At 40.5% G+C, this 16,354-nt stretch overlaps 1 protein-coding gene across 21 annotated transcripts in view; it reads right to left on the bottom strand.

Annotated features, from left to right (window-relative positions):
- Positions 1-247: 247 nt before the first annotated feature.
- LOC124177322 (GTPase-activating Rap/Ran-GAP domain-like protein 3) overlaps positions 248-16,354 on the bottom strand; it is a 62,539-nt gene continuing 46,432 nt past the window's right edge. For 8 of the 21 annotated variants that reach the window (XM_046559557.1, XM_046559555.1, XM_046559546.1 and 5 more), the window contains 15 exons: positions 10,871-10,954; positions 10,518-10,599; positions 10,127-10,248; positions 9,941-10,005; positions 9,761-9,827; positions 8,871-8,973; positions 8,301-8,399; positions 7,474-7,686; positions 7,069-7,334; positions 6,672-6,960; positions 3,781-4,049; positions 3,158-3,494; positions 2,987-3,073; positions 2,669-2,911; positions 248-2,364 (listed from right to left, as the gene is read on the bottom strand). In XM_046559557.1, the coding sequence (XP_046415513.1) occupies positions 2,108-2,364; positions 2,669-2,911; positions 2,987-3,073; positions 3,158-3,494; positions 3,781-4,049; positions 6,672-6,960; positions 7,069-7,334; positions 7,474-7,686; positions 8,301-8,399; positions 8,871-8,973; positions 9,761-9,827; positions 9,941-10,005; positions 10,127-10,248; positions 10,518-10,599; positions 10,871-10,954 (2,583 nt within the window). In that variant the 3' untranslated portion in view covers positions 248-2,107. Of the gene's footprint in view, positions 2,385-2,668; positions 2,912-2,986; positions 3,074-3,157; positions 3,495-3,780; positions 4,050-6,671; positions 6,961-7,068; positions 7,335-7,473; positions 7,687-8,300; positions 8,400-8,870; positions 8,974-9,760; positions 9,828-9,940; positions 10,006-10,126; positions 10,249-10,517; positions 10,670-10,870; positions 10,955-16,354 lie in introns of those variants that run through there. The other 13 variants (XM_046559567.1, XM_046559564.1, XM_046559560.1 and 10 more) reach the window with 6 other exon arrangements.

Raw genomic sequence — 16,354 nt, 5'->3', positions numbered from 1 at the left:
CGTTTTACCAAGAGCGATACGCAGCTTTCACAATCTTCTCTTCTACTTGGATCCCGAAGGGTGAAGACTATCGTTTAAACTGTATACTGGTTTTAGAGAAATTTTGTATTTTCTTACAACGCTTAAATACCTTTGTCATATATTATCTTATAATAAATTCAACTTACTCCCGTAACAATGTGTCTATAATGTATTATAATATGCAGGGGAAAGTAGTGTACCACGTACGTAGAATAAGGCGTTCGTCTTTATACTTTTGAGAAATTAATCTTTTGATATTTATTAAACATTTTTGACGGGGAGAAAATTTCTAAACAGCGTTACCGACGTAAACTCAATTCACACCACTTTCCCTTGACCCTTTAAAATTACTTCTTAAACTTGACATATATATATATATATATATATATATATATATATTTTTTCTTCATATAACTCCATTACATTGTTTTATTTTTGCTTTCCGCTTAATTTTACCTCATATTGTACGTTTTCAAAGGCTGCAAAAGTATAGCCTGAGATGATTAGTGCGTACAGTGTAACACGGGAAGTACATATTTCCTAAGAGGTTCCTTAGTCTTTGGCTTCCTTGGATATTTTTTACCAATCCTGATAGATTATAACAATTTGATTCAATCTGCTTCACACCATATCATAGATTGTCGTCAGGGAATTGTTCATCCTGTATGTCTTAATCTATGTATAGTGAAATAAACATAACAGAAATTTGTACATGCGTTTCATTTTTTCAATTCTGAAAATCAATCATAAATAATATATGCCACCTACACATACATAATAATACGCACAGAGTAGTGCGACATTTGATATTTTATCTCGAATCCGATGTGATCACAGGAATTAGCACACGGCCAACACAAGTCACTAGTATACATAATTATTAAAGAAACTCATTTTATTGCTGTAACAACATGATGGATCTCGCAGCAAAAATTTTTCTTCCAATGTGAAACTTACAGGTAATGCTGCATTTCAATGTGACAATTACAATTTACGACGAACATTCATTTTTAGTTTTATTTATCACTATCAATCAACTACCCTATCACTCAGTCATGCTAGTAAAAAATTAAATACCGGGCCGGTAAATAAAAAATTCACCACTACTCTAACGCGCCTGAAATGTACGTGTACAAATATTTGTGCTTATATCATGTGTGTGCTTTATGCATTTTTTATAGTAAAAATCATAGTAGAGACAGTAGATGCAGGTAACGTCACGGACTAGATAACAGTAGTACGCTAAACTATATTTATACATCTATAACATTATATGAGGTTACTTAAGACGTACGCGCATTCTGAAATGAAATATGGTACATTTTCAAATATTTGTGAATAATATAATTTTTTCTATCGAATCTACGTCCGTACGCGTATGGGCAACACAAAGAATGATCCGCCTCATTCCTTGTATTCTACATATTATTTAGGGAATGGCGTTCGCGTATCACATGAATATTAATCGAGACTAATGGATGTGCGTGGAGTTTGCACAGGTTAAAATAATATACAGTTTTTGCCATTATCGAGATAAATATTGTTGTTAATATTATTATTATCGTTTTAATAATAATTATTATTATTTGTATTATTATCTGTGTAACTGTAATTGGTTATTATATATTCTTATTGTTAACATACGTTTTTCAAGTTTTAAAATAGCTGTATCGCCGTATCACAGAAGAGAAGACGTTTAATAAAGACGTGTACAATCACGTGTCTCATAATATATTAATAATACTATAAAGATTAAAGGTACGTACGAAATTTGCATGCAGATATTCAACACACAAATGAAATTCTGTCATATAATTATTTTTCAGCACTATGTATAAATTTATATATTATGTTTTATTTATACCGTATATTTTTATATATTATCTATAATATATTTATATATCATCATCCTTGAAGCTAATGCCCCAATGTGGGCTCAGTGGAATTGAGGCATTGGCGATTCAATCGTTAGTAAAAATCCTAATTTCTGTTGTGTTTTTTGTTTGTTTCTTTTTTTTTCTTGTTTTTCTGTCAATTAAAGTAAAATTAATTTCAATCGAATTCTTCAACGTTTTGTATAACAATGTTACTTGTTTATTCCCATGCCCGGTAAGCAGGGCACGTGACCGGGCGTTGGACTGCTGCTGCACGATCTGCTCAAAGCTCTGCTAGAGTCGACCGTAAGAAAGTTAGCATCCCCAGAGGGTGGTGCGGGTACTAAATCCGGCTCCGCAGGACTCGGGCATCGCCTCTCGCAGGTGGCAACCGTTGTTCCCGAGAGGGTGCTCAGAGGAATCTTGTAGATCCTCATCGGCTTGGCTTCGGGTGAGGCTGAAAGAGGGGCTGTAAAAAGATCGGTTTGTCTGCGGAGTCAAAAACGAATAGCTGTAGAATTAAACCGTCGGATGAGCAACGACGAATTGACATTTTAGTTAATAGGCCGGTAAAAGAAATGAGCTCAATTTATCGGTCGGCAAATCGATAACGTGTCAGAGGCATATATCTCGTTACTTATAAAAGAAGAACCGAAGCAAAAAATAGGATGCGAAAGGTCCTCAGCGCGGTTTCAAGCCCGCGAAGCGACCCCGCGGTAATTAAAATAATTGCGAACACCTGCTCCCGCCCTCTCATTGTTCCCGTAACCTACCGGAATGGGGTGATGCTGGGGGGCTGTTGTTCTTGTCGTCTTTATCCGTCTTTCCATCAAAGTGGATCCTCTCGGTGCGGGTGGAGAAGAATTCCGGGGCCGTGGTCGCGAAGAATATGTCATTCTTCGAGGATATTAAATTCAAGTTCGGCATCACCATTGTGTGTACAAGATTTCCATTTATAATCAATCTGATCTCCATCGTGTCCGATGTGAAAGCGATTACGTATGGAAATGCACATACTGTGGATAATAATGAAATCACAATCAGTATTAACGGAATTTACCGATGACATTGTTTGAAATTTCCACACGTACCAACCGCCGTCGGTACGGAATTCCAATGAAAATCGAACGCCGTCGAAGCCATGCTTTCGTCCATGAGCTTTTGGAAATGGCACGTATCTGAAAATTGAACAATTATACCGAGAAATACCTGCAGTAACGTGTCTCGCGAACCAACTCGCTTCGATTTGCGATAATACTGACTATTGTAGCACAGAAGCAGTTCCGGCTCCTCGTCTTCTCGAAGGTCCAGAGCAGCGACGAGATGGGGCTTGTTGCTCGTTTCCACGGATAGTATTCTTGATGCACCCTCCGCCGAGATGAGCTCGAAATTATGGCGCAGAGCGCAGCAGAGTGCCCAATCACCGCATCCCGTCGCCCCCTCAACGATGGTCACGAAGCTCGGCACTTCGCTAGCCGTCAATTCCTTGACGAAGACGAAACCGTCGACGGTGTCGGTGTCGGATGCCGGGCACCAAGCGGTCCAAGCAGCGCTGTGTTTCCACTGCATAACGACCAGTCGACGCCCTATGGCAGCGCACTGCGGAAAATGGGAAGTAGATGAAAATTAAGGTCGTCGACAGGATCGAACGGTTTCGATCAGCTCGAGCCTCGAAAATTATTCTCAAACTGCTTCTGCTCAGCCGAGGGACAGATTTACGACAATTTTCAAAGCTTGATAAAGGTGATAGAGCGGATCTCCCGCGTATCCGTTTTAAGCACCGAACTCAAGCTTTCGCGAGATGAGTTGCTTATCTCAAGGTAGAGGAAATTGAGAGTAAGATTACACGGGGGCTGAATAGGGTCTCGAGTTGCTACGGACTCACCATTCGCAGATGCGAGCCACCCGGTCGAGTAAGGGAGTATATGTGGCAGCCTCTGGTGCGCTCCAGTTTTCTCTCCTTGGAGTGTGATCTCGTCTTGGGCAATGTGTCTCCTCCAGCCTCCGCATCGAACTCGCTCAGACGAAACACGTGGATTTTGCTGTCTCTCCCGCGGTCGCCGGCTCTGATTAACAGGATCCCGTGTTGTTCCACCACGTCTAATTGTTTTATCTGGACGGACTTGTCGAATATAAGTCTGTGCGAAAGACCGTCTGAAAGCAGATTATAGCACTGCTTCAATTCCGACCTCGGCGCTTCACACGCAAATTTACGCTTGAGTAAATTTGAGCCTTCATTCGGTGGGCACGGATTTAAACTGACGATGATTATAGCGAATTACACTTTGCTGCGCCCACTTGGTATTGATTAGGGTCTTGCAAAGCGAGCGGATATTGCTTCGTCGGAATCAGCGAAAAGAATAAATCCATGACCCTTATTAGCGTGACCTTCGGGAATTTAATCGAATTCCGAAAATCGTCGGAGGATAGCATTTCCAAAAAATATCAATGCGCGTAATAGTAATAGTTTAAATGCAGAATGATAATAAAAACATCGTAAGTTATTACAACCAAGCTTCACCTCGTTGTCAATTTCTTCGACGATAGATTCATAACTCGGATCGATCATAAGACTTTGGCAAAGCCATTCATTCGAGTGAATCAGGACACCGCGGGCTATGAACAGCAAGTATTGACCGTCACCCCATCTGAGGCTCTGTTCTTGTTCTCATGACCGAAGCTTCCGCTAAACTTGTACCAAGTTACATAGATTGCGAAACTACTCTACAGGCATGCATGATTGGAAGTTAACTCAGTCCCTGAAGTAATTCCGCGTATAAAATAAATATTAATAATGAAAGATCCGTGTAAGACTGATCTGCATATAGTAATTGCGACACAATCTCGCCTGATACTGATTGACGGAAATCTGTTGTTTTGTTTTCAGAGAAGTGTAACAACGCGTGACTAACGCTGCTTCCCAAGATTTTTAATGAAGAAAACTTTTCAGTGAACCATGGAAGTCGTACACGATCACTTTCATAATGAAATCAGATCAAGTAGAAAATTGTTGGTCCAAGTTACGAAAACTTTTTTACGAAGCTCCAGACCGAGCTTATCAGATTCCCAAAGATCTTCTTACCGGATTGTGATATCAAGGATTTTCTTCATTACGATCAGGGTAAGGAATAAAATTCAAATTTCCGTAGGTAACCGAGGATCACATAATTGACTGGATGACTTTTCAGCAAAACTCGAGACCGCTGTGAACTTGAAAAATAATGAGAATAAAGAGTTTCTCTATCATCGCCAAGGTTAGAACTTCGGTAACGCAGGCGCTGTCGCCAAGTGCGTATGCCGTAGGCTGTTTCCCAGGGTTTGCTCATTACATGGTTCATTTCGATGAATGATTCAGTTACACGGGGAAGTTATGAACTATGAAACTTCATTTACAACTAGCTTTGAAACCTTCGCTCGCTAAAGCTCGCTCGGGGTCGGACGCCTAGTGTAACTGGTTCTTGTGCTCGTGCGCTCGCTCACTTGTTGTCAGTGTTTTACGAGATGACACAGTCGTAGGGGAGACTGGGGCACGATGGATTCCCCAAAAAATTTTGGTATTTGCTTCACAGTACACAGAATGAACACTGTCTTTGTGCATGTGACGCAAACCGAATCTGCCCGTAAGATTTTTTCTATATAATGCTACAAATCACGTTTACGTATGGATGTAAGTATAACGTATTGTGATTTTATGACAGTAAATACCACGGAACAATCAGCTAAGTGCTGACAGATTTAAAACACTACGCACAGCAATTTTAACTCTAAATGAACGACGTGATTGTCGTGTATTCTTATGTACACTATGCCAACTACGCACCAATAGCAATTTGTTGATCTCGGTCGTTCGGTTTTTTTCAGATTTAAAATGTGATCTGAAGCACGCATATTGGTTTGATAGTACAAAACATGACGTTTTCAATAATCAAACTTGTAAACTTGAAAATTAGTCCTGATAGTCAAAAGTCACTACGTCAAGGACCTGGACAGCCAAAATCACGGAGCGCTTGTCCTGGAGGTCGAGATCCACCAGGTTAAGGATCTGGACAGCCGAAACCACGGAGCGCTTGTCCTGGGGGTCGAGATCCACCAGGTGGAGGACCTCGATAGCCAAATCTACGGAAATTAGTCCTGAAGGTCGAAAGTCACCAGTTCAAGAATCTGGAAGGCCAGAATCACGGAGCGCTTGTCCTGGAAGTCGAGTTTCACCAGGTAGCGGACCTGGAGCGTAAAAACTACGGAGCGCTTGTCCTGGAACTCGAGTTGCCCCAGGAAGCGGCCTGAAGCGCAGGATCCAGGAGGTAGAGAACCCGTTACTCGAAATCTGCGGAGCGCGATTGTCAACCGTCCGCTCTACTGCGCGGTTCGTTCCAGACTGAGAAATTCGGCTAACTGACTTTCGTCGTGACGATCACTATAGATCGATGACGTCAAGAGAAAAAAAAATTTGGGTGACGTCACTTTCTGAACATCCGAACATCCGAACATCCAAACTTAGGTTTCGAACCTTAATACTATTTACAATTTACAATGAGAACGAGGTAAGCTACCACGCGTGATTATAAGTCAGTGGAGCTGCTAGTGGTAAGCGCTCGTGTATTTTCTTAACGAGAACTTAGTAGCAAGTCGTTAATTGTCCTGATTAATTATTATAAAACATGCCATACGGTGGTGGGTGAAGTCCGTCGAGTACAGCGCGAGAACAGCTCATAGTTAGTTCCAGTTCCAGAAACACGTGTGACTACTCGGTCGGAAGTAAACTGCTTACTCGCTTACCTTCTATGAGAAACGTCCCGAATTCGGTTGACAGAACCATTCGGTTCTTCTGCGACCATGAATCTCCGCAGATGATATCCTGTGGAAAATCCGGGTACACGCAAAGGGGTTCCCAAGGACTCGGCTTGAAGGGACCAGCCGTGGCCATTGACGTTGGTGCGAGACCTCTGACTATGGCTTCGAGTTTGTAAGCCTGTCCTACGCGAACCATTTCGACGGCACGTGTCTCTTCACGCCGTCGTCCCGGCGCCTCGACGACGTCGGAAAGGGCGCGTCGGTTCAGCATATTCTGAAACAATTGGGAATGGGTAAAGACAAATTGAAGGGGACGGATCATCGTTTTTTCGACGAATGATGACGAACGATGAGAACAAAAATCACCGCGTGGCCTACTTACGCTGCCCTTGGTGTCCTGCACGTGTTCCTGGTAGAGGTCCCTGATTAACATGTCCAGAGTCCTTTCTCTCTTTTGAGAGAACGTGGGAGTGTTGAACGTCGCCTTTTCCCCGTTGATAAGCTTCACCAAGAGGAACTCCCTGAAGGTGTGCGGGTCGTTGAAGACTGGAGGGCAGGGTAAACTAGGTCCAAAAAGAGGTACGCATTCGTCGCAGTAAACCGCGACTCTCCATCCGCTGCTGTCGCTGCTCACTATTGCGAATACGTCTGAAAATTGAAGAGTTTCTTTCACGGTAAAATTATCACCGTAGCTACCGATCTGCTTTCGTACAGTGTAAAAGGTTTTTATATCAACACTGCACTCAAACGATTCGTACGTATATCTGTATTTCTACGCGAAACTTACGGGTGAACTGGCTTTTGATGCAGTTTGGATTGAACGAGTCAAGTGCGGTTGGATCATCGGTAAAAATAACGTTGACTATGTCATTTCCGATGTGCCGTTTACGTTCGAGTTGTTGAGGATTGTCCTTGGAGTGCGGGAGCATGGTGCTTACGTGAAACATGACTTCATGTCCCGCATAGACAGTGTACACACTTTCCTTGCCCGTCATGTCACCTGGCGGCATATACAAGAGTGAGATCACTCGTTTTTCATTAATCGCATTTCATTCCATATCACGTAATATTCGTGAGGAAATTCGAAGCTCAAGTTTCGCTTCTCGTTTAAGGTACAATTACGCCTACGGGATATTTGACGGAAGGATGATCGAGTTCACTGTAGTATAACTTACTGAAACAATAGTTTATCAGGGTGACTTTAGAAATATTGAAAACTACACAGGGAATCGGTAAGATACGAACTAAAGAAAAGTCAAAGAAATTTTATTCAACGATTAACTCAGAAAAAAGATAATGGCGAACACTGAATTTCAGCCGCGATGTTCACAGTGTGAAATACATCTTTTTCCTTTCATAACTTTTTCCACCTGACTGTCCACATTGGCGCGCATGTTCTTCAAATACCGATCATAAAAAAGTTCGAGTGAAAAAGTTTCGAAACGAAAGACCGGGCAACGCGATGTAGGCAAATTCTTCACACCCTCGTGCGCACACCCTTCTTTTCACCGAACACGATGGCATCGATTGCGTATCGTTCCTTACGTATCACAGACATTATAATAATTCAGTAAAGTGAGCTATTTTATATGAAGCCCAAAGCAAATGTAGTACCTTTAACATCCAGACCACCCCTATACTTGTCCCAGCCTTTCAGTCGAATCCTTTCGCCAAGTAGATCTAAGAATCGGTGAAAATCGTGGCTTCCTTTTTCTGAAACAGGATAGAGAGATTTGGCAATACCGCAGTGAAGCCTTCGATAGCGTACATCTGGCGAGGCTGACTCTGACACTGACAGCTTAAATTCCACGCATGTAAGAAGATCTCGCCGTTTCACGGCAGAATCTACCTCACTCGGTGTACAAGACGATAGGATGCCACCTCGACAACTTGGCATGATAGTAAAATCCATTTCACGCACAGATAGGCGTCTAATCTCGTTTTTCTTGCCTGGGAGAATCATCACGGAAAAAAACCCTCGACTTGGGTGTAAATTCGTACCCTCGACTTTCTTCTTACGGGGATTTAGTATTATCTATGAGATGAGGGTACGAATTTACTCTAAAGTTGAGGGTTTTTACCGTGAGGGAATGCAGACAAGACCTTACACATCACTTATGGCGCGACATTACATACATGGCCGAAGGCTGTTGAGGTCAGGTTGGGACGAATTTCTTTACTCACCGTTAGACAGCATCTCATCGTCTGTCGTCTGACCCTCCTTGGCATAGACAACGCCGAATTTGAAATTCACAGAACCTTCTTGTTCCTCCAACAGTAAAAGATCCTGGGAAGTAAAGAAAGAAACTCGTTCTGAATACCGCAGCAAACGAGTGCAGGGTGTCTCGACCGAACAAAACTACAACTGAATCATGAAAAGGAAAATCAATGCTCGTAAGAGGTTGGAGAAAGAAATTATAACCAGAAGGTGAAAACTGAAGGACCATTGGAACAGAATGAAGAGGGTGGAAAATACGGTAGCGAAATGAAAAATGTGTTCAGTTTGGATGAAATATGAATGCTGCTTTTTCTGTATCACGGCAAAGATAAAAAAAATTTAATAGAGACGTTCTCTCGGTGAACGAGCTCGTAAAAAGGTTTGCACCTAGTTACCATTATGCCTGGAGTGAAGTCAGTCGCAAATGGTAATTTAAGCCGGAAAGTTACGCGGTGTAAACAAGATATCCCCTACTTGTATTCAGCGTCAACTGCAGTTTTATCATACGACTGAGAACCACGCTTACATACATCGAAAAACTTTTCACGGATTTAATATTAGTCAATGAAAGGCTTTGGGATAAAAATCCATTATTTCATATTCTACATGGAAAACACGTCTCCTCTTCATCTTCTTCCTAGGGACCTCTAGCTCAATTTGCTCAAACCGAACAATTATCCACTAATTATTTGCGTCAGTACTTTTGGGCCCGAGTTTTCCAAAGCCATTCGACACGGAATGACTTGACACTACATACTATCGAAGCGGCAAGCGTCTCCAGCATGCATTTCGGCCCACTGAAAGGAATCCCGTGAAACATAGAGACTGTGGGATGAGACCTTGATTGATAACTCACCTTTTGTATGTCCGGAGAAAATATCTCACGTGGTCCTTTGTCCAGTCTGTCCATCCCAGGAAAATTGCTGAAGTCATATGTTACATCAGTACAACAAGAATCACGGAATATACATGCATATTGTATAATGCATATGTAATGTGATGGACGTATTACGATAGATTGATTAAGTTTACTGACCTCAAAATTTGCTTCACCGTCATCGGTTTGTTTGCCATGTAAGGTAGGGATATTTTTTGCGCTCCCTGAAACGAATGTCGTATTTACCCGAAAAAATAAGGTCTAATCAGCTAACTGCGCATATATACACATACATGTATATGCATGTATATACAGATATGTATGCGAAACGGAGAAAAAGCTCACTGTTCGCCGCCACAGAATGGCTCTGTAATGTGGAACGCAGCGATCTCCGGCTCCTTCGCTGAGGACAACAGAGAGAAAGATGGGACTTCTTTCTTGATCCGACCCGACGTAATTCTGGTGAACTTTGAAAAACAAAAGCTTGATTAGAGTCCCGAAGAAGTTACGATATCGCACAGCTCCGTTTTCCCCAACGGTTTCTGCAGACATCTTCTTTTTTTATTTTACTTCGCGATTCCTCTGCCTTTTCGGTACTTATTCGCAGGTGCAATAAACCCAAGCGTGTGTTGAAGACCGTGATGATCGTGTCGCAGACATTCTGACTACGTATATCCGCAGAATACTGTACAGGACTTCTTAATGTACGTGCAGGATCTTGCAATTTAGTACTTACGCTTTCCAAGAAAATACTTGAAGTACCATCGTGTCTGGTTCTCCGGATTTTCGAGTACCGGCGTACTGGGCGATCCGAACATCTGGAAAGTTCGTCAAACTTACTTTTCGTCTCCACGACGTGATGGAGACGGCTTGGAACTTTTTGCATAACTTATTTGAATCCGAAAAAATATAGGCACAGTTATATGTTGCTGCTCTACGATATTACCATACCATATATGTTATTTGCCGCGTATTCATCGAAGTTTCAGTTCAAACTTTTCTATCCTTTTTCATTTTAACAGAAATTTTAGTACTGGATTCGAATGAGATTTGCACTTATAAACCATAGTTTATCATTTAAATAGTCACCTCTTCCTTTTCCCCAAGAGAATCGCCATTTTCAACTCGAAATCTTCGTCCGTTTTCCAAGCCGTCCTGCTCGACCTGCGGCAACTATAATACAGAGAATGCGATATTACGTCGTTAAATTTAATCTAGAAATATGCAAGCTTCGTAACGACTTTCGCGTTATCAAGTACATTTGCGCAGTATTAATTGACGTTGTATATATATATATATATATATACAACGTCAATTATATATATATAATATATAATATCTGTATATATATATATATATATACAGATGTACATGCATACATAATATACCTTTTACATTTACTTATTATAACAGCGTGATGACTTTTCAACGAGTTGCTAATGAGAATTACGCAGGCACATTTCCTGAACTGACCTCGAGAGCTATTTCACGATGTCTTCAGAGACCCAAGAAGGCCATGAGTTAATCGCTATGCAAATTTGGATAATTTCGCGAATCGAGTAAATTACGGATCTCATTTTAATAGACCATTTCTGTCAGGTACGTGGCAAAACTGTTATCACCTCAAATTGCAGTAGAATATTTTTATCCGGAAGATTATTACTTCCACTCTAAATGAAAGAATCGGTGTTTAAATTTTCGCAAATGTCTCTGCCAAAATCTTTTTCAAATAGAAAGCTGAACATTTATTTATAGAGTTGAAAAAAGAAGGAAATTTTAACGTAACCCTCGCACATGTATAATGGAAATATCCAATGTGTGGAATGACGATGAATCAACGTACACGGTACAGTCATTAACCGATATACATTCAATCGAAGAAATAAAAGCAAATACGTTTGAAAGTAAAGCAGATTTTAGTTTCGTGGAGTGGTTGCGTAATATAATTTATTTTACGGAAACCCGAGAGCACCTCGCTATCGGTCATTTCCCAAGCCTAAACTGACAACGGTTTGTCGCCGTATGTTGCGCGATACCAAATTTACGGAGGCAGAAAACCAGCAATGAAATATCGTCCGTATACGTTTCAGAGTATTCGTTTCCACCAAGTGTATCGAATACGATGCTCGATAACATTTTTCACACTTGTCATTGTGATTATTCACTGCCTTTTTTACGTCCGATCGGAAGCCCCGGCCAGCTGGTTGATATTCATGCCGAGCATATGGGGTGTCGTATTAACGCCCGTCGATCAATCCTGGATACCTGCCTATCTAATTCACGCGTTTCATTTATGACGATAAAAAGAAAAACGACCTGCAGCCTAGCGTAACGTAAACCACCACTAAATTACATATGTAATTGTCGTAGCTAGACAGACAGTTATGCATAGTTTCAATTTTTACAAATCAGGTACGGAGAAAGTTCCAAATGTTTGAAATATTTCGGTTTGTGGAGGTACGCAATTAGAGGTTGAATACGCTTTTTCTATGTCGTTACGACGCAGGCACTTGAAGTTTAAACTGTTACGACACGAACATGAAATGTTTTTAGCAAGCTCTGCAATGCGAGCACTTAATCATTCCGAACACCGAGAAGTTCGGAAAATTTAATTCGCAGACAACTTCTAGGATTTAGGTATTAATTAATTATCGGATTACCCGTGCAAACGAGCACGGCTTATAGTTGTTGGAACTCGGCGAGTTCTTATTTAACTTGCAACAATAAGGAAACGGTTCCGAATACTGAAATGTTTATTTGAAAATTTCAGTTGTTTTTAAACGAACGATTAGTATACATCATCAAAGTTTCTCGTGAAACGAATTCGAGGTGAAATCATCTAAGATTAATCTGATAAAAGAATAGAAATTCAGCGTGTATCCTATCTGATTAATGGTAATTTCAAAACGTCGAATAATCATAAAGTCAAACAACCGGATCTCACAATAAATACACACTACAGTGTTATACACGATTCGGATGCGCTGAAATGCAGGCCTCAAATTGTTTGTCACGAATTGTAGGAAACAATTTCATGTATAATATACGTGAATTGACGCAACCACCGGTTCAATTGTTTTCCGCTTATTATTTTCCACCATTGAAATTATTTGCTGTAAAATTGAGAGGCGAGAGAGAATTTTTTATAAAATTTTATTTGCAAACAATCGACGTACCGTTTAAAAGTTTTCGCTTTATGCATGTTAAGCGGACCGTGTCGGGATTGATTGGCTCCCGAGACCCTTTCGCCGAATAATTAAACTTTGACACGCTTACCCAAGGTTCAATTTACAGTTAGGTAATGTTGTAATACTGAATTTAATTGGAAACTTTGTCAGAATATCCCACAGCGCTATATAAAATAAATCGTAACCGTGACTTTGGGAAATAATGGAATAAAGAGGCGTAATAAGGGTTCCGCTCTTTCCGCAGCGAGCTGCGGGGGCGCCAAGTAGGTACGGATTCGTATTATTTCAATAAAGAATCAGTGGTCGACAGAAACTATCCATTAGGTGCCCACCGGGAGTCCACTTCGCACCTTCCATGCGGTCCTCTCAGTTCCCCCTGAAACCCCGTCTCTCGAGACCTGGAGACACGCATCTCTTCCCTTCACCATTCGCACCTCCAGGGAGAGTAAGAAATACCACAATTTTCAGAGAAAGAAATGTTTTGTCACCACCGCGGCACCGTCGTCGAGAAAAATTTCCTCTCGTTTGGCAAATGATCTGAAACTTTTCGATCATTCCTGATATTCCTCTTCTACATTTATTACGATTTATGCCTCCCCTGGTTTTTTTTCGTGCTACTTTTTTTTTTCAATTGTACAATTTCTCGATTTACGCATCGGTAGTTTTGTACGAAAAAACGACGAAAACAAAATAGTAAATATCGATTTCTTAGGTAAGGTACAAGGAGCTTTCTCAAATGTTGAATACTGCGTGGTACTGATGTAGAAAAAGGAACGGACCACCCTGCATGTTTTATTCTCACCGCGCAAAAGGGGAAGGAATTGTTGGGCTTGGACGTTTTGCCTCCCTGGAGAACGAGTCGCTTACCCTCATATCCGTACCATAAATCCAGCGTGAGATTTTCGAGGTTTTCTTTTATCTCCGTTTTTTCCATCCCGCGGATATTGAAAAAAATGACAAACAGCTCTGGCCGTCTTGCGGCCGCTTCGTGTAACGCATCATTTTGTCAGTAACATCGTAGGTGAGTTGAACCGATTTAATTTGAATATATTTTCTAGCCCAGTCTTAACCAAATACTGTGATATGGTTTATTTGGTACGTCGGATTTCGTTGGTTTCATGAATTCAGGCATCGCATCGCCTTTCTTTCACCTCTTGCGATTCCGTTTAAATTATTAAGACATCAGACACACCAACATTTTGATTAATAGGGTATCGCCTTGTTCTTTTTGTTTTAAATGAAGATATCAATTTCTTTTAGAAAGTCAACCAACGTCGGTGTAAAAAAAAAATTTATTATCGTTGTTATTACAACAAACGTCATTCATTTTTCGATGTTTTTCAAATTTTAGCCGCATTTTTTTTAAATTTTATACATTTTCAAAAATTTTAGGTTCAGTCTGTAGAAGAACATTGCCTGAGGCGAATGACGCTTGAAAATTGCCGAAAACTCTAATCGTTCACTCGCAACCATGGCAATAACGGAGCAGCGCATGGGACGCATGGTCTTCTTTATCCGGTCTTATCTCTCTTAAATCTTTATATTTTAAAAATACGAACCACTGAATTTTATAGCCAAAACTCCAATAAAAACGTCGTATGAAATAAAATGTATTTATGTTCGTTCAGTTTTTCACAAATGCCATTTGAATTTTATCCCATTTTCAGCCTATTTTCGCTAGCTACTACCTACTACTCGACGGTTTGCTAAGTGTTTGTGTTAATTTTTTCTTGCTGTAATTACGTTTTTTTTTTTTATTCCATTTTTTTGGTTCCTTCATTATTCAGCGAGGAATATAGTTAACGAGCGAGCTGCTGTACTTCAAGCATTCCAAATGACTTCATGCCAGAAACCAGCTGGTTAAATCGATATTAGAGCAGATTACGAAATAAATTGAGTTCTTGATACCAACGGTGAAAGATGACGAGGGTGAAGAGGGAACTCTGTGCGCCATTGCCCGTTAGATGCAGGAAACCTTTCGCACGGCAGCTGTGATCTGTTTTATTACGCACCGCATAACTAATTCGATAATATCCCGGCAATTTCTATCGAGCTTTAATTTCGGGAAGGTGAAAATTTGCGTCAGTATCTTGGTAAAAATTGAGATAAGCAACGATTTGACTCGATAAATTTCCTAAATACGTGACAAAGATTATCGTCCCATCTAACTTCACATGCAGCTAGCCCGAATCAGATAAGATTAATATTCTCCGATAAGAGTTCGCCTGCTCTTGGTACGTAATACCAACTGGAATGTGTGTTTGTATTGGCATTGTTTAGTGTTTACGTATGATATACTTAATTCTTAATTTATATTCTGTCACTTTACATTATTACATCGCTGACCTATATCTAGATCCACTACATGCTTTCGCATCGCGTATTCTTGTTGTATCGTTTTGGCTACGTATGTTGGTATTGAGTCATCGTATAATATTATTGAAATTTACGGTATTCCATACTAATATATTTACGGCTACTATTGTTGTCGGTGTCGTTCTTATTATTATTATCAACATTATTTTTCTTATTATTTTTATCGTTACTATCGTTATTTTCTCTCTTGACGAGTCAATTCCGAGCAAAGAAGAAGAAGAAAACGAGGAGGAAATACATTTTTCTTCTTTCGTGAAATTCCCTCGTCGAATCCCCTTGTTGCAGGTGCCGTATCGGAATTATGTGTGTTTGACGGCGTGGAAACGCGGCACAAATCGTCGTGACCTACAAAACACCTGAATTCTAAATATAGAGGAGGAACGCAATTACTCAAATCGACCGTCTTGGAAGGGGCCCGGTAGCCCTTCAGTGAAAATTATCTGGAAATAGCCACGTTAGTGTGACGGGTACGATTATCGTCAATTTCACTCCCATTCAATAGTCGCGGATGGTGCTTTACGATCTATTAAAAATGCGACGCAGAAAAGTCGGGAAAATATTTGCACAAATGTTCTGCTTCGCATGCAAATTATATTGCACACAATATTCGACGATCAATTCTTAAATTGTAGGGACATACATATTTTACTAATTAAAAAGAAAATTGCGATAATAATTATACGCGTGAAAGTCGAATTGAACGTAATGGTTTAACTTCAAAGCTCTATTAATTACCGCGAGATTTTTGGAAGAAACAGGTTTCATGAGCGATAGGTACTTAAATTTGTTGCAAGAGTTTCACTTCCTCTTCGTTACCATTCGAGCGGGCGATTATCAAACTGATAGATTTATATATATATATATATATATATATATATATGCAGCTCCGCTGTGAAAGCTTTTAACGAAAGTGGAAGATACAAGACTGATAATCTTATGGTAAATATATACATAAATAAATATATAGCCGAACGTCGGTGAGGTTCTTGATGTGAAACGCCGATGTGAG

Source organism: Neodiprion fabricii, chromosome 3 (assembly GCF_021155785.1).
Source record: "Neodiprion fabricii isolate iyNeoFabr1 chromosome 3, iyNeoFabr1.1, whole genome shotgun sequence".
In the NCBI taxonomy this organism is placed as follows: domain Eukaryota; kingdom Metazoa; phylum Arthropoda; class Insecta; order Hymenoptera; family Diprionidae; genus Neodiprion; species Neodiprion fabricii.
The sequence above is the reverse complement of the archived record's forward strand: the minus strand, read 5'-3'. Positions and strand labels throughout refer to the sequence as shown.